Source organism: Pipistrellus kuhlii, unplaced genomic scaffold (assembly GCF_014108245.1).
Source record: "Pipistrellus kuhlii isolate mPipKuh1 unplaced genomic scaffold, mPipKuh1.p scaffold_m20_p_57, whole genome shotgun sequence".
Lineage (NCBI taxonomy): Eukaryota > Metazoa > Chordata > Mammalia > Chiroptera > Vespertilionidae > Pipistrellus > Pipistrellus kuhlii.
This window is the reverse complement of record NW_023425559.1, coordinates 1,265,527-1,281,711: the sequence shown is the minus strand read 5'-3', so window position 1 is coordinate 1,281,711 and position 16,185 is coordinate 1,265,527. Positions and strand designations below refer to the sequence as shown.

General features: G+C 68.2%; 1 protein-coding gene across 2 annotated transcripts; it reads left to right on the top strand.

Annotated features, from left to right (window-relative positions):
- Positions 1-3,261: 3,261 nt before the first annotated feature.
- TRAF2 (TNF receptor associated factor 2) lies at positions 3,262-14,553 on the top strand. 2 transcript variants are annotated; one of them, XM_036416929.2, is made up of 11 exons: positions 3,262-3,313; positions 6,132-6,349; positions 6,823-6,901; positions 7,042-7,140; positions 9,528-9,689; positions 9,853-9,924; positions 11,017-11,091; positions 12,346-12,636; positions 12,893-13,070; positions 13,415-13,563; positions 13,929-14,553. In XM_036416929.2, the coding sequence occupies exons 2-11, from the start codon at positions 6,162-6,164 to the stop codon at positions 14,145-14,147; spliced, it is 1,512 nt and encodes a 503-aa protein (XP_036272822.1). In that variant the 5' UTR covers positions 3,262-3,313; positions 6,132-6,161; the 3' UTR covers positions 14,148-14,553. The 2 variants fall into 2 exon arrangements, with proteins under 2 accessions (XP_036272822.1, XP_045429851.1); XM_045573895.1 differs by having other exon boundaries at positions 13,431-13,563; positions 13,929-14,070.
- Positions 14,554-16,185: the final 1,632 nt, after the last annotated feature.

The following is a 16,185-nucleotide window of genomic DNA, read 5'->3' as shown; positions in this document are numbered from 1 at the left end:
CCGGGAGGAGCGGGGCCCCTGGTTCTCCATCCAATGAGGAGCTCAGAATGAGGTCCCAAAGGTCACTGCCAGTGACCCACATCTGGGGGAGGTCACGGGCACACAAACCGATTCTAGTCTCCTGGGGCGCGTGGGGGGACCCACTCAAAAACAGGCCACCGGGAGCGAGGCACTGAGGCCTGCCAGGCGCCTGGGGGGTGGGGAGGAGTCGGGGAGCTGGTCCAGGTGCGGCCAGGCTGGTGCAAAGGCCCTTTGGCCAGGCCCCACGCAGCAGAGGTGGGGACGCCTGGGAAGCTTCAGTCCTGCGTGGGAGGCTGTTGCCTGGCCTTTGGCCCTGGGTGTGGGACGGCCTGTGTTCTGAGGTGGCCTGAGGGAGGTGGGTGCTGCACTGGCTGGGAATCCTGGCCGAGCTTGTCTGTGGCTGAGGGAGTGTGGGGCGGTCTCTGCTCTCTTCTCGGTACTGTTGCGTTTTCCCGAGTCCCCTCTGGGCTGCACACAGGCGTGGTATGAACAGGTGATGCCATCAGTGGTTTCAAAAAGCGTGGGATGGAAAGCAGGGAACATGTCCCCGACTTCTCTTACTGCGTGTCCTTCCCAGTGCACGGAGGGTGCACGTGGGCCGTAGCTATCCTCCCCAGCCTTGCGCCCTGGCTCTCCTGCTGGGCTCCCGTCCAGCGGCCGGCCTGGGCAGACCCTCCCACCCGGGCCCCTCGTCCGCCTCTCTGCAGTCCCGGGTGGCCTCCTGGTCCCCGAGTGCACCCTGTGTCTTCTCCTCCCCTCAGAGGGTGTCTCAGGGAGGGCGCCTGGCTGTGCACTCTCGGGGGAGGCGGGAGGGGGAGCCCCTACTGGCTGGCCTGGGTGCAGGGGAATTCCGGGGCAGAGCTGGCAGGCCGGCCCTCAGATGACGACTGAGCCAGAGCAAAACAGGCTCCTTTCAGAAGCAGCTGCCTGGGATTGACCTTAAAGTGCCTGAAAAAAGAGCAGCCGGGGGTGGAGGTGGGGGGCGGAGATGTCCAGGCAGAGAAGCGGCCTATATTTTGGGAGGTGGTCCCGCCATAGGCGGCTCTGGGGCCAGCCGAGGGGCACAAGCAGTGTGTCCCATGTCCAGGACCTGAGTGGGGACCCAGGTCACCCTTTCTGTCTTCTGTGCTAGCTGGTGTCTGTCCTCCCAAAAGGTCTGAGTGAGACAAGGTTGTGAGGTGAGCACCTTATGGGCCACACCTGTCGGGGCCAGATGCCAAGTGAGAAGGAAAAACAGAGGAGGCAGCGGAGGCCCAGCAGCGGTGTCCACTTGGCCTGGACCCTGACCTGCAGCCAGGCCCACGCCTTTCTCTGGGAGCACTGAGGCCGGGACAGCTGCTCCAGGCCGGAACCCGCCCTGCCACCTGCTGGCCGCGTGGGGCTGTCCCAGGTGCCTCCTGGCTCCTCCCTGCTGTGGCTGAGGCCCGAGTTTCGCTTTCTTTTTGGCAGGAAGGGACCTGAAGGGAATCCCCTGAGCTGCCGGAGGACCAGAGTGAGTCACCCCTTTCCAGCTTGCCAGGTCAGAGCTGGCTGGCGGGGGGGGGGGGGGGGGGGGGGGGGGGGGGGGCGCGGGGGGTGGTGGTGGTGGTGGCACTTCCTGGTCCCTCTTCCCCGGTTCTCAGCTCGGCTCACCGGGCAGGCCTGTCATCAGAGTCAAATTAAAAAAAAACACATGTGCACGTGCGTGAAGATCCTGTGAACGAGGCAGTGTTTACGATGCGCAGAAGCTTCCATGCTAGACACGCCGGCAGGTCCTTCGGGGCCGTCTCAGGGGCGTCCGCAGGCGGCTGGCTGCCTTCCTGGGAGCAGAGCGAAGCCTGGCTCAGGAGAAGCCCTGGGCGTGGGCGGGCCAGGCGGCTCCCGTCAGCCCTCGGCCTGCCCCCTGGAAGAGTGACCCTCCCGGGACCACTGCAGAGGCTGGCAGACGGTTTCCTGGTTTTGCAGCGGAATCTTCTCTGCAACAAGGACAGTTTCCTGTGGGGTTCGCAGCGAGGGGAGACGCCTGAGAGTGCGGGTGGCCAGGAGCGGCGGCGGCGGCTTCCGCGGCTTCCACGGCTCCTGTGGCCAGCCCGGCCTGGAGTTCACGGAGCACGCACCAGAGGCAGGGCGGCTGGCTGCTATCTCCCCGGGAAATTCCGGCCGCAAACCCGGTAATGACGTGTGCAGCGTGAGGCAAGCATCTCGCACACGTGTGGACTGTTCACATGACTCACTTCAGAGCCGGCCCGCTCTGCCCTTTGTGCCTCCTTCGGCAGGGGCTTCGGATGAGCCCCCGGAGCAGAGGTGCTGGGGTGCTGTGTGGCCCGAGGCAAAGGAAATCACCTCGCAGGGTCCCGTGGTCTTTTCCGGAAAATGAAGAGGGCGGTCCCTCTTCGGATGCTGGTACGAGAAGAGAAGCTGTGTGCCAGGCAGTGAGCGATGCCCGTGCTGCGTAAGAGACGTCGGCTGGTCTGGCGCCTCCGGTGGCACAGGGACACTGGCCACAGGTCAGCGCGCCCAGTGCGGCTCCGTTTTTCCTGGCCCACACCGCTGCCTTGTTTCCAGACGTTTCCATTTGCGTGTCCCACATTTCCGTGTGTCTGGAGGTCATAGTTTGTGCCTTTGGGGTTTATTGTGGTAAAAATTCATATGAAATTCGCTATTAAGCCATACAATTCAGTGTTGTTTGTACATTCCTAAGGTCGGGCAACCATCACCGCTGTTTAGTTCCAGAACACGAACCTACCGGAGCGGAGACCTCGTCGCCTTCAGCCCCTTTAGGGGAGGGGAGCCTTTTCGTGCTTTTTCTTACAAACAGCTCACGCGGGGCCTTGCTGAGCCGGGCGTTGGGGAGGCGAAGGTGCCGCCACGGTGCCCTCGGCCTGAGCCGGATCCTTCATGGGCACCGCCAGGTTCTCGGGAGGTGAGAGCAGCGAAGGCCTTGCAGCGGGACTCCCGTCCTCGCGTCCTCCCGGGGTGCACGGAGCTCCACGGACAGAGCCGTGAGGGCGCCTGGCAGGCTCTGCTCGGAGCAACCCCGGTGGGAATGAATGAATCAACGTCACGGAAGCGCAAACCAATCGACGCCCGCTGCGGCTCCCTCCCTGCTCTTGGTAGGCTCCTCTGACTGTCCGTCAGAAAGGCGGGCACAAAGAAGGGCGGGGGAAAAATCTGGCCAATCAGAGCTGCTGCGGCTCCCTACGCGTTCCTGATAGGCTCTTCTGTCAGTCCGTCAGGCGGGGAGGCGGGGGCGGGGCGGCGGCGGCGGCGGCGGCTGGGCGGGCGGGCAGTTCCGGGCGCGCGGCGACCGTTGGTGAGTGGCCCCGCGGGGGTCGGCGTCGGGGGTCGCGGTCCGGGCGGGGCGCGCGGCGCGGGAGGCAGGCGGGGAGGCAGGGCCGCCGCCGCCCCGCGGGCCGGAGGGGTATTCCCGGGGCGGGGGAACCGGAAACTGAAAGTCGGCGCGGGGCCGGAAAGTTCGCGAACGCGCGCGGGGCCTGGTCGGGGGTCCACGGCCCGGGGTCCCCCACGCGGCCCGCTGCGGCCTGTGGGCGTCTCACCCCTTTCTTCCCGACCCCGGGGCTCCCGCCGATGGCCTGCGGGCCCGCCTGCTGCCTCCGCTGCTTCCGCCCGCCCCCTCCCTCCTCCTCTGCCCCCCACTCCTCTGCCCCCAGTCCTCCTCTGCCCCCCAATTCTCCTCCCTCCTCCCCCTCCCTCCTCCTCCTCCCTTCTTCCCCCCACTCCTCTGCCCCCAGTCCTCCTCTGCCCCCCAATTCTCCTCCCCCCTCCTCCTCCCCCTCCCTCCTCCTCTGCCCCCCAATTCTCTTCCCCCTCCCCCCTCTGCCCCCAATTCTCCTCCCCCCTTCCTCCTCCACCCTCCTCCCTCCTCCTCTGCCCCCCACTCCTCCTCTGCCCCCAGCCACCCCTCTGCAGGCTGACCCCCGGGAGCGGCCTTGGCCCCGGCCCCTAACCCGGGAGCCTGTGGGGCCTGAGGTCAGCCTGCAGCCCCGCCCCTGCCCCCAGGCCTGAGCAGCGGCTGGAGGGTCTCTCTCCGGGCCTCACCTCGGGGAGCCCTGTGGACCCCAGATGATTGCGGCCGGAGGGCTGGTGAGGGCCTGGAGTGGAGGCAGCTGCCCGGACGGGGCCGGAGTGGGCCGGGGCTGGCTGGTCCCAGTAGGAGCTCCCAGGACAGCTGCTCGGAGTGGGCCGCCGTGCGCCCAGCCCGGGCAGAATGGCGGACTCGGCAGCTCAGACCGTTGTGTTCCAGGTGGAGGTCCCAGCCAATCCCGAGCTGTTGCTCAATTTTTCTTTCCTAAGAAAACAGCTTTATTGCAGTAAAGCTTACACGCCGCAGAAGTTACTCTCGCGTGAGTTTCAAACCAACACAGTGATACGAAGTGCTTTCTTAAAGCCTCTCCTAGCTGGCTGGTGTTGCTCAGTGGCTGCACCGCCTCCCCTGGGGCACACGTCCAGGCTGCAGTCTTGCTCCCCAGGGGAGGATGCAGGAGGCAGCGGTCGACGTTTCTCTCTCCCTCTCCCTCTCTGGTCAGCGCCGCGCACATACATTTAAAAGGCCTTTCTCTCAGCAGACAGCGCTCCAGGCCTCTGAGCAGTGCTCTGCAGCCCCAGCCCCTCACCCCCATCAGCTCCAGAGGCACTCGCTGTGAGCGGGTCTCTGCTCTTGCCGCCTGGGACAGCCCTGCCAGTGCGTCCGACACCCACCCCGGCATCCAGAGCTCCTGCAGGGAGAGGCTGAGGGCCTGCCGCACGGAGCCGGGCGGGGGCACGCTCGCTCCCCGCTCCGAGCCGCTCCCAGCCTGGAAGCTCTCTGATCCCCTCCGGTGGGCGTCTTATGGAGGCTCCCTCGGGAGGCCCGAGGGGGTCAGTGCGTCTGCAGCCCTCCCCTCGGGGCGCTGGGCGGCCGGTGGGAGGGCTGTGACTGACAGTTGCTCCTGCCCCCTCACCCAGCAGCCGGGGGCTCGGGTGCTCTGTGCCAGGCCTGGGCAGAAGACCAAACACACACCCTTCACCTCCCAGTGTCGCCCCCAAAGTAGCTGCTGCCCCGGTGCCCGTCTCCACAGGATGGCAGGGCCTGACCCGGCGCCACGAGCTGAGGCTCCTCCGTGGACACCGCTGTCTCTGGCAGCGATGCCCTTTCCAGAGGCGAGGCTGGGGTGGGAGGAGCCTGTTTTGGGGAAGGGCGTGTGTCTGCAGGGGTGCCCGAGGCCTAGGTCCCGTGGGGGCAGGCAGAGGGGCCCCCACCTCCGCCCGAGGGTGCCGAGGGCTGTGTCAGCTCTGTCTGCCCCGAGGGCGGAAGGACGGCCGCCTGGTCCCAGGCAGCCCGCGAGCGAGCGAGCGAGAGAGCAGTGTGTCCGTGTGCTGAGTGGCCCGGCACGGCCTGCGCTGGCTGCGGGCCATGAGGCTGTGCCGGGCCCGGGTTCGCTGGCGTGAGGCCTCAAGTGCCAGGTCCAAACTCGAGTCTCAAAGTGGTCTTGCCCGACGACACCCCACCTGTCGCTGTTTCTGTGGGGCCAGCCCCAGCACAGGCGGTGGCCCCTCTTCTGGAAGGGTCCGCCTGCGGCTGCGGCTGGGAGGGGTGCGCTCCGTCTGCAGCGCAGCGTCCTCTGGGGACTGGCCCCGCGCAGGGCCGGCTGGGCAGTCCCGGCTCTTGGGCCTTGGTGTTGTGGGTGCCGGACAGAGTCCCAGGAGAGGCTTCCGGACCCGGAGTGCTGGGGTGAGGCCGGCGCAGAGGAGCAGCACCAGGCGGGCCTGGGAGAGGCCCTGGGCCGTGTGCCCACCTCTGGGCGCTGCCAGGCTGTGAGCGGCCTGTTGTAGAGGCTCCACCACCAGCCTCGGAGCTCGTGTGGGACCCTCAGGAGCTGGCACGCCGAGCACGCGGTCAGCGGGGAGGGGCGGACAGTGCTGGCCCAGGCGCTGCGGGGGGCGCGGGGCCACACCTGCGAAGCCCGGTCTCCGAGTCTGTGGCGCGGATGGGCTGGATGGTTTCTCGAGCGTCAGTCATGCTGCGACCAGTCAGCTGACTGGTCAGCGTCCTGCTCGCCAGGCCGGCATTTCTCGGAGGGTTACTGCGGGGTGGGCGCCTCTCAACGCCTCGATGTCTCTGCCTCCCTCAGGGCCTGGCGTTCTTGGGGGACGCGACACCCATGGCTGCAGCCAGCGTGACCCCTCCCGGCTCCCTGGACGTGCTGCAGCCCGGCTTCTCCACAGCCCTGCTGGGGACCAAGCTAGAGGACAAGTACCTGTGCTCGGCCTGCAAGAACGTCCTGCGCAGGCCCTTCCAGGCCCAGTGCGGCCACCGCTACTGCTCCTTCTGCCTGAGCAGCATCCTCAGGTGGGCGGGCGGGCGGCGGGCGGTGGGAGGGGCAGGGGCGGTGGCTGCAGGGCTGTGCCAGCCAGGGCGGCTCCGGCAGGCTGTGCTCCCGGTGAACCTCATTGACGGCGCAGGCTCACTGCAGAGGAGGGGGGAGTGGAGACCGGGTGCTGCGAGGGGCGGACGTGAGCGTGCGTTCCTGCGGGTGGTTCTGCCGGCGTCCTCGCACGGACATTGCGGTGCAGCGCTGGCTGGTGGTGGTGTGCCGTGCCTGCCGGGGGTCTCAGGCAGGGCCCACACCTGCTCCGGGGTCTGCCTCTGAGTGGGCGCTCGCTCCCCGTGGGGTGACCACCGCAGGAGCAGATTCACCGCTCTGACGCTGGAACGTCACGCTGGCGTGTGCTCCGCCCGCGGGGACGGTGCGGGTGCTGGGCGGCGGGGCTGGCAGACGCCACCGTCCTCGGCAGCAGGTCTCACCGGCACCCTCTCCCCAGCTCCGGGCCCCAGAACTGCGCTGCCTGTGTGCACGAGGGCATCTACGAAGAAGGCGCTTCCCTCTTAGAGAGTAGCTCGGTGAGTGGACCCCGTGAACAGAAACACGTGCTTCCTTCAGAGGCACCGAGGGGGCCTCAGCCGCTGGAGGTGGACAGGCTGCCCTCGGGGCCGGGCTCCGGGGGCCGGCTGCGGACGCTCACGCAGGCCGCTGTCCACAGGCTTTCCCCGACAACGCTGCCCGCAGGGAGGTGGAGAGCCTGCCCGCCATCTGCTCCAACGACGGCTGTGCCTGGAAGGGGACCCTCAAGGAGTACGAGGTAGGCCGCCTGCCCACACGTGGTGCCACCGCGTCCATTGTCTGTGAGAGGGCAGCCCAGCCGCACAGCCTGGGCTCCCGTGGAGCCGGCGGCGTGCACCGGTGCAGCCCTGCCACGGGGGGTCGTGGCGTTGCTGGTGGGCTCTGCCGAGTCTCCAGACGAAGCCTTCTTACTCTGGATGGCGCTGGCGCTGGGAACGCGCCCGGTCGCCTGCTCGTTTGCCCTGGGTCGCGGGGGCACCTGGCCTGTGACGGGGCGCAGGGCGCGCCTCCCAGGCCAGTCTCGGCCGCGAGGTGCCTGTGTCTCTTCAGCATGAGGGGCCGGTGATGGGCGTGGAGGCTGAGGTGCCGAGGCCGTCCAGGAGCCTGGCCCTTCTCTCTTCTTGCTGCTGTTAATCCTCTCCTGAGGGTGTTTTCCTCAGGCTGAGACTGGCCACCCAGTGTGGGCAGGGCAGGGCGGCGGCCGGGGCTCTCCCTCTGCTGCTGTGTGTGCAGCAGTGCAGTCCTCTGGGCTCCACTGGGTTCTGCCAGGGGAGTTCTGGGGTGCAGGCGGGAAGATGTTCCGGGCAGGGAGCGAGCGGCGCTGGGCCCCGCGGTCTGCCTGGGGGCGGTCAGCCCAGAGGCCACGGGGCGCATCTGCACTGCCGGCACCCTCGGCTGTCACTGCCCGGCACCCAGCCTCGGGGTCAGGGTCTCCTGGGGGGGCAGGAACTCGGGGTGCCGGGCTGCCTCTGAGAGGCGGGGGTCCCTGGGGACAGGTGGGCTCAGCCCCAGATTCCTCTGGGGTTTCTGCCGCCTCCAGGCCGGGTGTGGGCGATGGCTTCCTGGCCTCGGGGAGGCAGGACCGCAGCCAGGCCTGGTTCCTGCCATGGCCGGCAGGCGTGCGGCTGGAAAGTCCCTGGCTGCCCCGCTCCGGAAAGTCCCTGCGCGCCGGCTGGTCACGTGGAGGCGTGCTCGCTGGGCCACTCGCTGGCCGTGGCGCTGCCCGGTGCCTCATGGAAGGGTGGGGGGTCTGACTGTCCTCTGCGATGGCGTCTCCGGCTCCCGGAGCTCGGCGGTGCTGTGCAGCCTGCGGGTGCGCGGACCTGCCCGGCCAGGGCGCGAGCGAGGGCCCGAGAGCTACGCCCGAGGGGAGGAGAGCGGGCTGGGCGCCCCTCGGCTCTGCCCGGTGTCCCGTTGGCATCCTGGCTGAGGCACCGCTGCTTTCTCTGGCGGTGCTCCTCTGAGGGTCTCCACGCCGGTGGCCCCTGCAGGGGGGCGGGGGGCGGTGCAGCCCACGATGGCCTGGGTGCCCAGTCCCGGGGCAGGGCCCGCCCTCTGCAGGGTGCTTTGTCTGCCCGTGCCCCCAGGAGTTTCTCTTCCCACTTTTAACGTCTCATTGGTTTCGGAGAGGCAGGAGTGGGAAAGAGAGAAGCATCGGTGATAAGATTCATTGATGAGCCGCCTCCCACTGTGCCCTGCCTGGGAATTAAACCGGGGCCTCCTGGTGCGTGGGTGGACTCTCAGCCACTGAGCTGTGCCACCAGCCCAGGAGTTAGCTGGCTGAGAGACAGGTCCTCTGAGGGAGCCACGTGCCCAGGTGTTTCGGTGACAGCGTGCTCAGTGCGGGCGGGGCAGGTGCCGTAGACCGGAGGCCCCCTGCCCAGAGGAGCAGGAGGTCTGCCGGGGCCGAGCTAGCAGGAAGCCTGAGCGCCCTGTCCTCCCTGTGGCCTGCGAGGCTCCGGGTCCTTGGCAGACCCACGAGGCTCCCAGCCCACGTCCAGGCCGCGCCCCGCCCCGCCCCCGCCCCCGTCCCCCCCCAGCGGCCTTCCCAGGCCCCTCGGAACCTCGGGGTCGGCCCCTGCTCACCAGTCACTGGGGGCCCCGGGCTGGGACCCGCCTCCCTAGGACACGCCTGGTGCCTTCCTGCCTGTCGCCCTGCACCGCCAGCTCTGGAGGGCGGGCTCCCGGCTCGGTGTGCAGAGGGAAGGGCTGGGCTCCCGAGTGCCCTCTCGCTCTGCCCCCGTGGTCCCTTCTCATGGCCGTTGGCTCTGGCCACCCTTTGGCCTTCTGTCCTGGCCGCCTGGCACCCAGCCGTCTTTGTCCCTGTGTCGCCGGCCGTGGCTCTGCTCCTGCCTTTCTGCACCCGTCTCCGTCGTGGCCGTGCGCCCCTCTCCCTGGCCAGGGCTCCGGGCAGGGAGGGTCGTGCTTGGCGTCGGGGGGGGGGGGGGGGGTGCCACCAGTGGGAGTGGGTCCTGACTCTGACCCGGAACAAAGGTGTCGGAGGGTGTCGTTCTCGGCGCCTGGAAGGGGTGGGTGGAGCGGGAGCCCGGCGGGGGCCCCGGCAGGCCGGGCGGCTCCACCAGGGCCCGCGTGCCGCTCCGGACGCTCGGCTCCCTCTGTTGCCAGAGCTGCCACGAAGGCCTCTGCCCGTTCCTGCTGACCGAGTGCCCGGCATGCAAAGGCCTGGTCCGCCTCGGCGAGAAGGAGCGCCACGAGGAGCAGGAGTGCCCCGAGAGGAGCCTCAGCTGCCAGCACTGCCGGGCCGCCTGCTGCTGGGCCGACGTGAAGGTGCGCTGCGGCGCGGTGCCCGCTGTGGGGCTGGGCGGGTTCCGCGGGGCCGCCCGCTGGAAGGGGCGCTGGTGTCTGGGGCCCACGGGCCCCTGTGCCGACGGCGCCAGGCCTGGTCCGGCATCGCCGTACCCAGCTCCCCCAGCTCCCCCTTCTCTCCCAGGCGCACCAGGAGGTCTGCCCCAAGTTCCCCGTGACCTGCGCGGGCTGCGGCCAGGTGACCCCTCGCGAGAAAGTAAGTGGGACCTGGCGCCTGTGAGACAGGCAAGATGGCGTGAGCTTCCCGCGAGGGCCGCGCTGCGAGCCCAGGGACCTGGTGCGATGGCCGGTGGTCCCCTGTGGCCGCTCTTCTGTTAGCCTCAGGGATGGACACCTCAGGCCGCGCAGCCGTTCCTGAGGCTCAAGGGGCCGGGCGGCCGCCCCCCTCCCTGCCCCTCCGTCCACGGCTCAGGCCCAGGCTCAGGGCGGGCGGCAGGCACCCTGCTGGCTTTAAGAGAGAACTCACGGGTCCGTGCTGGTCACGGCCACGCTCTCGCGTCTGTAGCTTTCCTGCTGCAGAGAGCGTTGTCACGCGATGGGGCTCGGGCTGTGGTTGCTGGGAGTCCTGGGCCCGCAGGCGGCTGGAGGTGGCGCGGCAGGCTGCGGGCAGCGTGCACTCCGTTCGTTGGTTTGCTGCTGCGCGTGTGGTTTAAGACGCTCTGCCACTCAGACGTCCAGTAGCCGTTCTGGGAAATGCTCACGTGGCTCACGTGGCTCAGGGCACCTGCCACTGAGGGTCGGCAGACTCGCTGTGCCCTGGTGCCGGGTCAGAGCCGTGTCCTGGGGCGTTGGGGTTTGCATTTCTCCCACGTGCGTCTGCTGAGCGCTCGCCTCAAGTCCAGTGGCGTTGGTTTCTCTCAAGTCTAACGAAGGTTTCTCGGCTCCTCCACTTCCCAGGGGATTTGGTCCCATCTCCCGTTGGGGAGCTCTGTGCTAGGGGTGGCGTTGTGTCTTTCCTTCCACTTTGCTCGGTGGTAGTTTTGATGGGGGGTGGTCTCCGTTAAGGTGTCTCCTGCTGTTGCTGAGATTCAGGGCTGTGTTTCTGCTCCGAAGTCCCTGGTGGATGGTGCTGGAGGGGCCACACTTAGGTGTCCTGTGGCCGCTTCGTATGGGAGTGCCCGGTGTGAGTGCGTCTGTGTGGGTGTGCGTGTCTGTGCACGTCTTCGCTTTGAAAGTGGGCTGTTGGGTTTTGGTCAGACAAGAGTGAAGAGGTGGGTGGGGTGGGCCAGAGACCCGAGTGCACGCTGCCCCGGCCGCGAGGCGCAGCGTCTGATGTCCGCTCCTGTAGTTCCAGGACCACCTCAGGATGTGCGGCAAGTGCCCGGCGCCCTGCCGGTTCCATGACGTCGGCTGCCTGGAGATGGTGAGCCCGGCCCTCCTCCAGTCTCCATGCCCACCGTGTCCTTCCCGAGCCGGCTGTCAGCCCCCCCGGGCCTCCGTTCGCTTCCACCTGCCCGCTGCCTGGCCCTCAGGTGCCGGCTCAGGCCCCAGGCTGCCTGCTGATCTCCACCTCCTGGGGCCCCGCCCTGGCCACCCCGCTTGTCCTCCCGACACCCAGTGCATCTCAGGCCTCGCCACACTCCAGCCCTGCACCTCGTCCAAAATGAGCACCTTGGTTCGCCCAGCCACGCTGGCCGACAGCCAGCCGTCACTCTGGACCCTTCTCTCCCATGTCTGTCCAGTGAGCATGAAGATCCTCCATTCTTCCTGGGCACAAACGGGTCCCGCACCCCACCTGCCTCCCCCCCTCCCCCCTGCCCTCTCCCCGCCTCCCCCCTCCCTGCCTCCCCTCCCCTCCCCGCCTCACCTCTGCACCCTGATGGCTCTCCCTGTGTGACTCGGCCCCGGCTGCCTATGACCTCCTCTGGCCACTCCACCTCCAGCACTGACCTCCTCCCACCCCAGGGCCCCACCGCCTCCTCCCTGCAGCTCACAGGACCCCTCACCCTCCTTTCCCTGACTGTCCCCCCCCCCAGCTAACTGAGGGCCTGGGCCCATAAGACGGGCAGGCCTGGCACCCGCTCCTCAGTGGTAGGTGCCTGGCAGCATTTCTCAGGTGTTTTTCCAGGATGGCACACGGAGAGTGCCGCCTCTGTCCCCTCCATTCTCTGCCCGCCTGTTGTCTGTGCACCCTGGTGTTGGTCACCCACTCAGACTGGTTCCCTGGCACGGGGCCTGCTGGGCCTGGGTCCTTGGCGGTCAGAGGACACGGCCTGGGTCTGTTCCTGTTGAGGTTGCGCGTGGCACTGACCTGGTGGGTCTGCGCCAAGACCTTGGCCTGGGCACAGCGACAGGGCCCTTTATTGTCCTGCCAGCCGTCCCTGGAGGACCTGTCTGAGCCCTCAGCTGCTCAGTTCCTTGTTTCCACTGAGATGCGTGGAGGGTCGGCCATGCTGGAGCAGGCTGGAGGTTGGACGGGAGATGGCTGCAGAGTGAGATCCGTGCGCTGGACGAACAGCTTGGTGACGCGCGGCTGACAGTGGGGTGCCCTTCCCTGTCACTTTGCGTGTCAGCCAGCGACTGGCTCCCGACAGGGACCCGTGAAACCCGGCGCACGGTCACCGACCGGCGTCGCCGAGCGCTCCGAGCCGTGCGGCCAGCTCCGCTCTGTCCGCAGGTGGAGAGCGGGGCGCAGCCGGAGCACGAGCTGCAGCGGCTGCGCGAGCACCTGGCCTTGCTGCTGCGCGCGCTGCTGGAGGCCGGCCCCCCGGGCGCGGCGGGCGGCGGCGGGGAGCCCCGGGCGGCCGGGCTGCTGCAGCGGTGCGCGGCCCTGGAGAGGACGACGGCCACCTTCGAGAACATCGTCTGCGTGCTGAACCGCGAGGTGGAGCGGGCGGCCGTGACTGCCGAGGCCTGCGGCCGGCAGCACCGGCTGGACCAGGACAGGATCAAGGCCCTGAGTAACAAGGTGTGTGCCCGCGGGACGGCACCTCCATCTCGGCTCTGCAGAGCCCCCCGGCCCTGTTCGCTGCTGGCCGACTGAGGCAGAGGGCCGAGGACAGCCTCCCCCTTCGGGCCGGGCACCAGGGGGCTCGTGGGGACGGGGGCTGGGAGAGGTGGGCGTGGCTGACCTCACACAGCTTCCTGGGAGGTGGAAGCGGGCCCCCAGGGAGCAGGGGGCAGGCCCAGGTCCCCACGTCCTCATGGGCTCCCCGCGCCCCCAGGTGCAGCAGCTGGAGAGGAGCATCGGCCTGAAGGACCTGGCAATGGCCGACCTGGAGCAGAAGGTGCATGAGATGGAGGCATCCACCTTCGACGGTGTGTTCATCTGGAAGATCTCCGACTTCGCCAGGAAGCGCCAGGAGGCTGTGGCCGGTCGCACCCCTGCCATCTTCTCGCCAGGTGCTGTCTGGAGCTTGTGTCCCCGTGTCCCCCGTCCTCCCTCAACCCCACCCCGTCCCGCTGAGGCCAGGAGCCGCTGTGCCTCCTGAGAGCAGGCGTCAGTGACAAGTGCTCCCGTGGTGGGAGCCCCGCCCCCACGCCTGGCTCCTTGCCCCGGCGTCACTCGCCGGTCTCCGCGTGCCACCAGGAGGGGCAGCTGGGCCAGGCGGGACTCCCCTGCCAGGCCTGCTCCTGTGTGGGTCTCCGGAGCGCAGTGTGCGAGGCGGTGACGTCTGTCCTGTCCCCAGGGAGGCGGCGGGTGGGCCTTGCCCCTACCTCTGCCCTACTCACCCCCAACCCCACAGCCTTCTACACCAGCAGGTATGGCTACAAGATGTGCCTGCGCGTGTACCTCAACGGGGATGGCACCGGGCGTGGCACACACCTGTCCCTCTTCTTCGTGGTGATGAAGGGCCCCCATGACGCCCTCCTTCGCTGGCCCTTCAACCAAAAGGTGCGGTGTGGGCGCTGCCCTGCGCTGCCGCAGGCCGGAACTGCGGGCCTTGGGCTTCCGCAGACGCCGCCCGCCCGCCCGTCCGCCCGGGAGAGCCCGTCCACGGGAGGCCTTCCTGGGTGGGAGCCCAGAACTGGGCTGGGGGCGGGGCAGTGGGCTCGGGGCCTTGGGACGGGGCTGGTCCTGGGCGTGGCTGGGCACGCGGATGTGCTGGACACACAGCAAACCCAGGAGTGCGCGCGGTCGGTGGCTCGGCTCTGGCGGGGCCCAGGTGTCCGAGGACGGGAGCCGTCAGAATGGGCACCGTCACCGAGGGGCTGGCAGCGGGGCGGGCGGGCTCACGCTGCCCCTTGGACTCCTCCTAGGTGACCCTCATGCTGCTTGACCAGAACAACCGGGAGCACGTGATCGACGCCTTCAGACCCGACGTGACCTCCTCCTCCTTCCAGAGGCCCGTCAGTGACATGAACATTGCGAGCGGCTGCCCCCTCTTCTGCCCCGTCTCCAAGATGGAGGCCAAGAACTCGTACGTGCGCGACGACGCCATCTTCATCAAGGCCATCGTGGACCTGACGGGGCTCTAGCACCTCCCTGGGGCCAGACCGCACCACATCTGTCCCCAGGAGAGCCTCGGGGGCTCAGCCCAGGTCCTGCTGGGCCGGGGCCTGGAGAGCCCACAGGCCACCGGTGTGTGCTGGGGGCCTGGCCAGGCGGCCGGAGCCCAGGGCCAGGCGCAGAGGGCAGGCGGGCTGCATGGGAGTCGCCCGCGAGGGGCGCAGGCCTGTCCCGCCCTTGGGCCCTGGAGACAAGGAGTGTGGGGCCTGGCCTGGCTCTGCGGGGACCTGCTGTGCCAGCCTGGCCAGGCCAGCAGGGGGCGACGGCTCGTCCTGAGCGTCCACCGTGCCCGTGGCGTGTGCGGGCCTCGGCCGGCCTCCCCGACACGTGTCGCTGGCCCGTGAGGCGGGGAGTCATTAAATGGTTGAACCTGTGGTGAGTGGAGTCCACTGGCTCCCGCCTCGCGGGGGCGCCCTCCTGGCCCCCAGCCCGTCTCCCCTGAGCGGCTCTGTGGTTCCCTGACGCTCAGCTCACACCAGTGTGCTTGGGAAGACAGCGGTTCTTTCTTCTGGAATGTTCTTCACCGGTTCCTCCCTCAGACCTCCCCAGGAGCTGCCCTGAGAGCAGGACCACACCTTCCCCCGTTCTGGGCCGGCCCCACCCCATGGGGCGTGCGGGGTCCCTGCTGGGACCTGACGGCACATTGGCCTCCCTTCCTGCCCCATCCAGAGCTTCTCTGGGCCTCAGCCTGTGGGGCGGGCACGGATGTCCTGTTCTCTGGGCCCCCGAGTCCGGCTTGTGGGCTGCCTGCGTCTGTAGGTAGGGGGATCCCCGACTCTGACTGCCCTTGACGTTGTCACGAGTCTCTCGCGAGAAGTTCAAGGACAGAGAAGCACAGAATGACGCAGCGAGCACGCGTGTCCACCTCCACCTCATACGTGGGGTGCTGTCACCATTTAGACTTGATGGCTGGACGGTCTTCCTCTGTGGACGGCACTGCTGACCTGCTGCCCCAGGGCTGGACCGTCCTCGAGGTGGTTTGAGGTTTGTCTGTGACATGGGGCTTGATGTTGGCATTTGTATCCGGTGTGTGCGCACATGGTTCTCGGCAAGCGGGAGGATGTCCTGCCATGGAGCCCTCGGAACTCTGAGTGCTGTGGGTGCCCGATGTCCGGGCCAGGCAGCCACAGGCAGAGGCTCCGCCCAGCGCGGCTCCGAACCATCAGGGACCTAGAAAGGGCCAAGGGAGGTCCCAGCCCCGGGGCCACAGCCTCGGCCTGTGACCTGCGGGGGAATGGCCCGCGTCCCCTGAGGCTGCTGGGAGGCCAGGAGGCTGTGAGCGCCAGGGGTCTGGTCTCTGCGGCTCCCGGACCCAGCGCGTCTGAGCTCTGCACAGGCCCGGCCGGCACCAATGGAGCTGCTCTGCACGCGCGGGCACCACTTGCCCTGGTGACCGTCCCTTCCTCGCAGGTGCAGGCTGCCAGGCCGCCACGAATTTAAATTCATAAACTGAAACCGTGTTCCAGAGACGCTGCTGGGTTCTGTGCGCGCGCGCGTGCGTGTGTGTTCCCCCGCCCAGTCCCCCCCTGAGGCTCTGACCCCAGGGTGCAGGTGCTGGGAGGTGCCTAGGTGGTGAAGGTGGGGCCCGTGATGGGGTCAGTGCCCTTCCGAGAGGGGCCCTGAGGCCACTCATCTGTGAGCACCTGGAAAACGCCCCTCCTGCCGGCCTCGGCCGCCAGGACCAAGGGGAGGACTGAAGCCCGGCCGGCGCTGCTCGGTGTTGCAGCCGTGGCCTGAGGCCACCTGGCCTGACCCCACTGTGCCCGCAGTCCCCGTGGGCACCGTGTGTGTGTGTGTGTGTGTGTGTGTGTGCGCGCGCACGTGTATATAGCAGGCATGGTGTCTGGGCTTTTTTAAAAATTTTTAATTGATTTTTCACAGAGAGGAAGAGAGAGGGATAGTCAGAAACATCGATGAGAGAGAGAACCATCGATCAGCTGCCTCTTGCACACACCCCATTGGGATGTGCCCGCAACCAAGGTGCATGCCCTTCACGGGAATCGAACC

Bases quoted from the DNA above. Each gene is read 5' to 3' on its own strand.
- TRAF2 (XM_036416929.2), top strand. From the start codon at position 6,162: ATGGCTGCAGCCAGCGTGACCCCTCCCGGCTCCCTGGACGTGCTGCAG. The intron at 6,350-6,822 runs GTGGGCGGGCGG...CCCTCTCCCCAG, and splicing joins TGCCTGAGCAGCATCCTCAG to CTCCGGGCCCCAGAACTGCG. The intron at 13,564-13,928 runs GTGCGGTGTGGG...GACTCCTCCTAG, and splicing joins GCTGGCCCTTCAACCAAAAG to GTGACCCTCATGCTGCTTGA.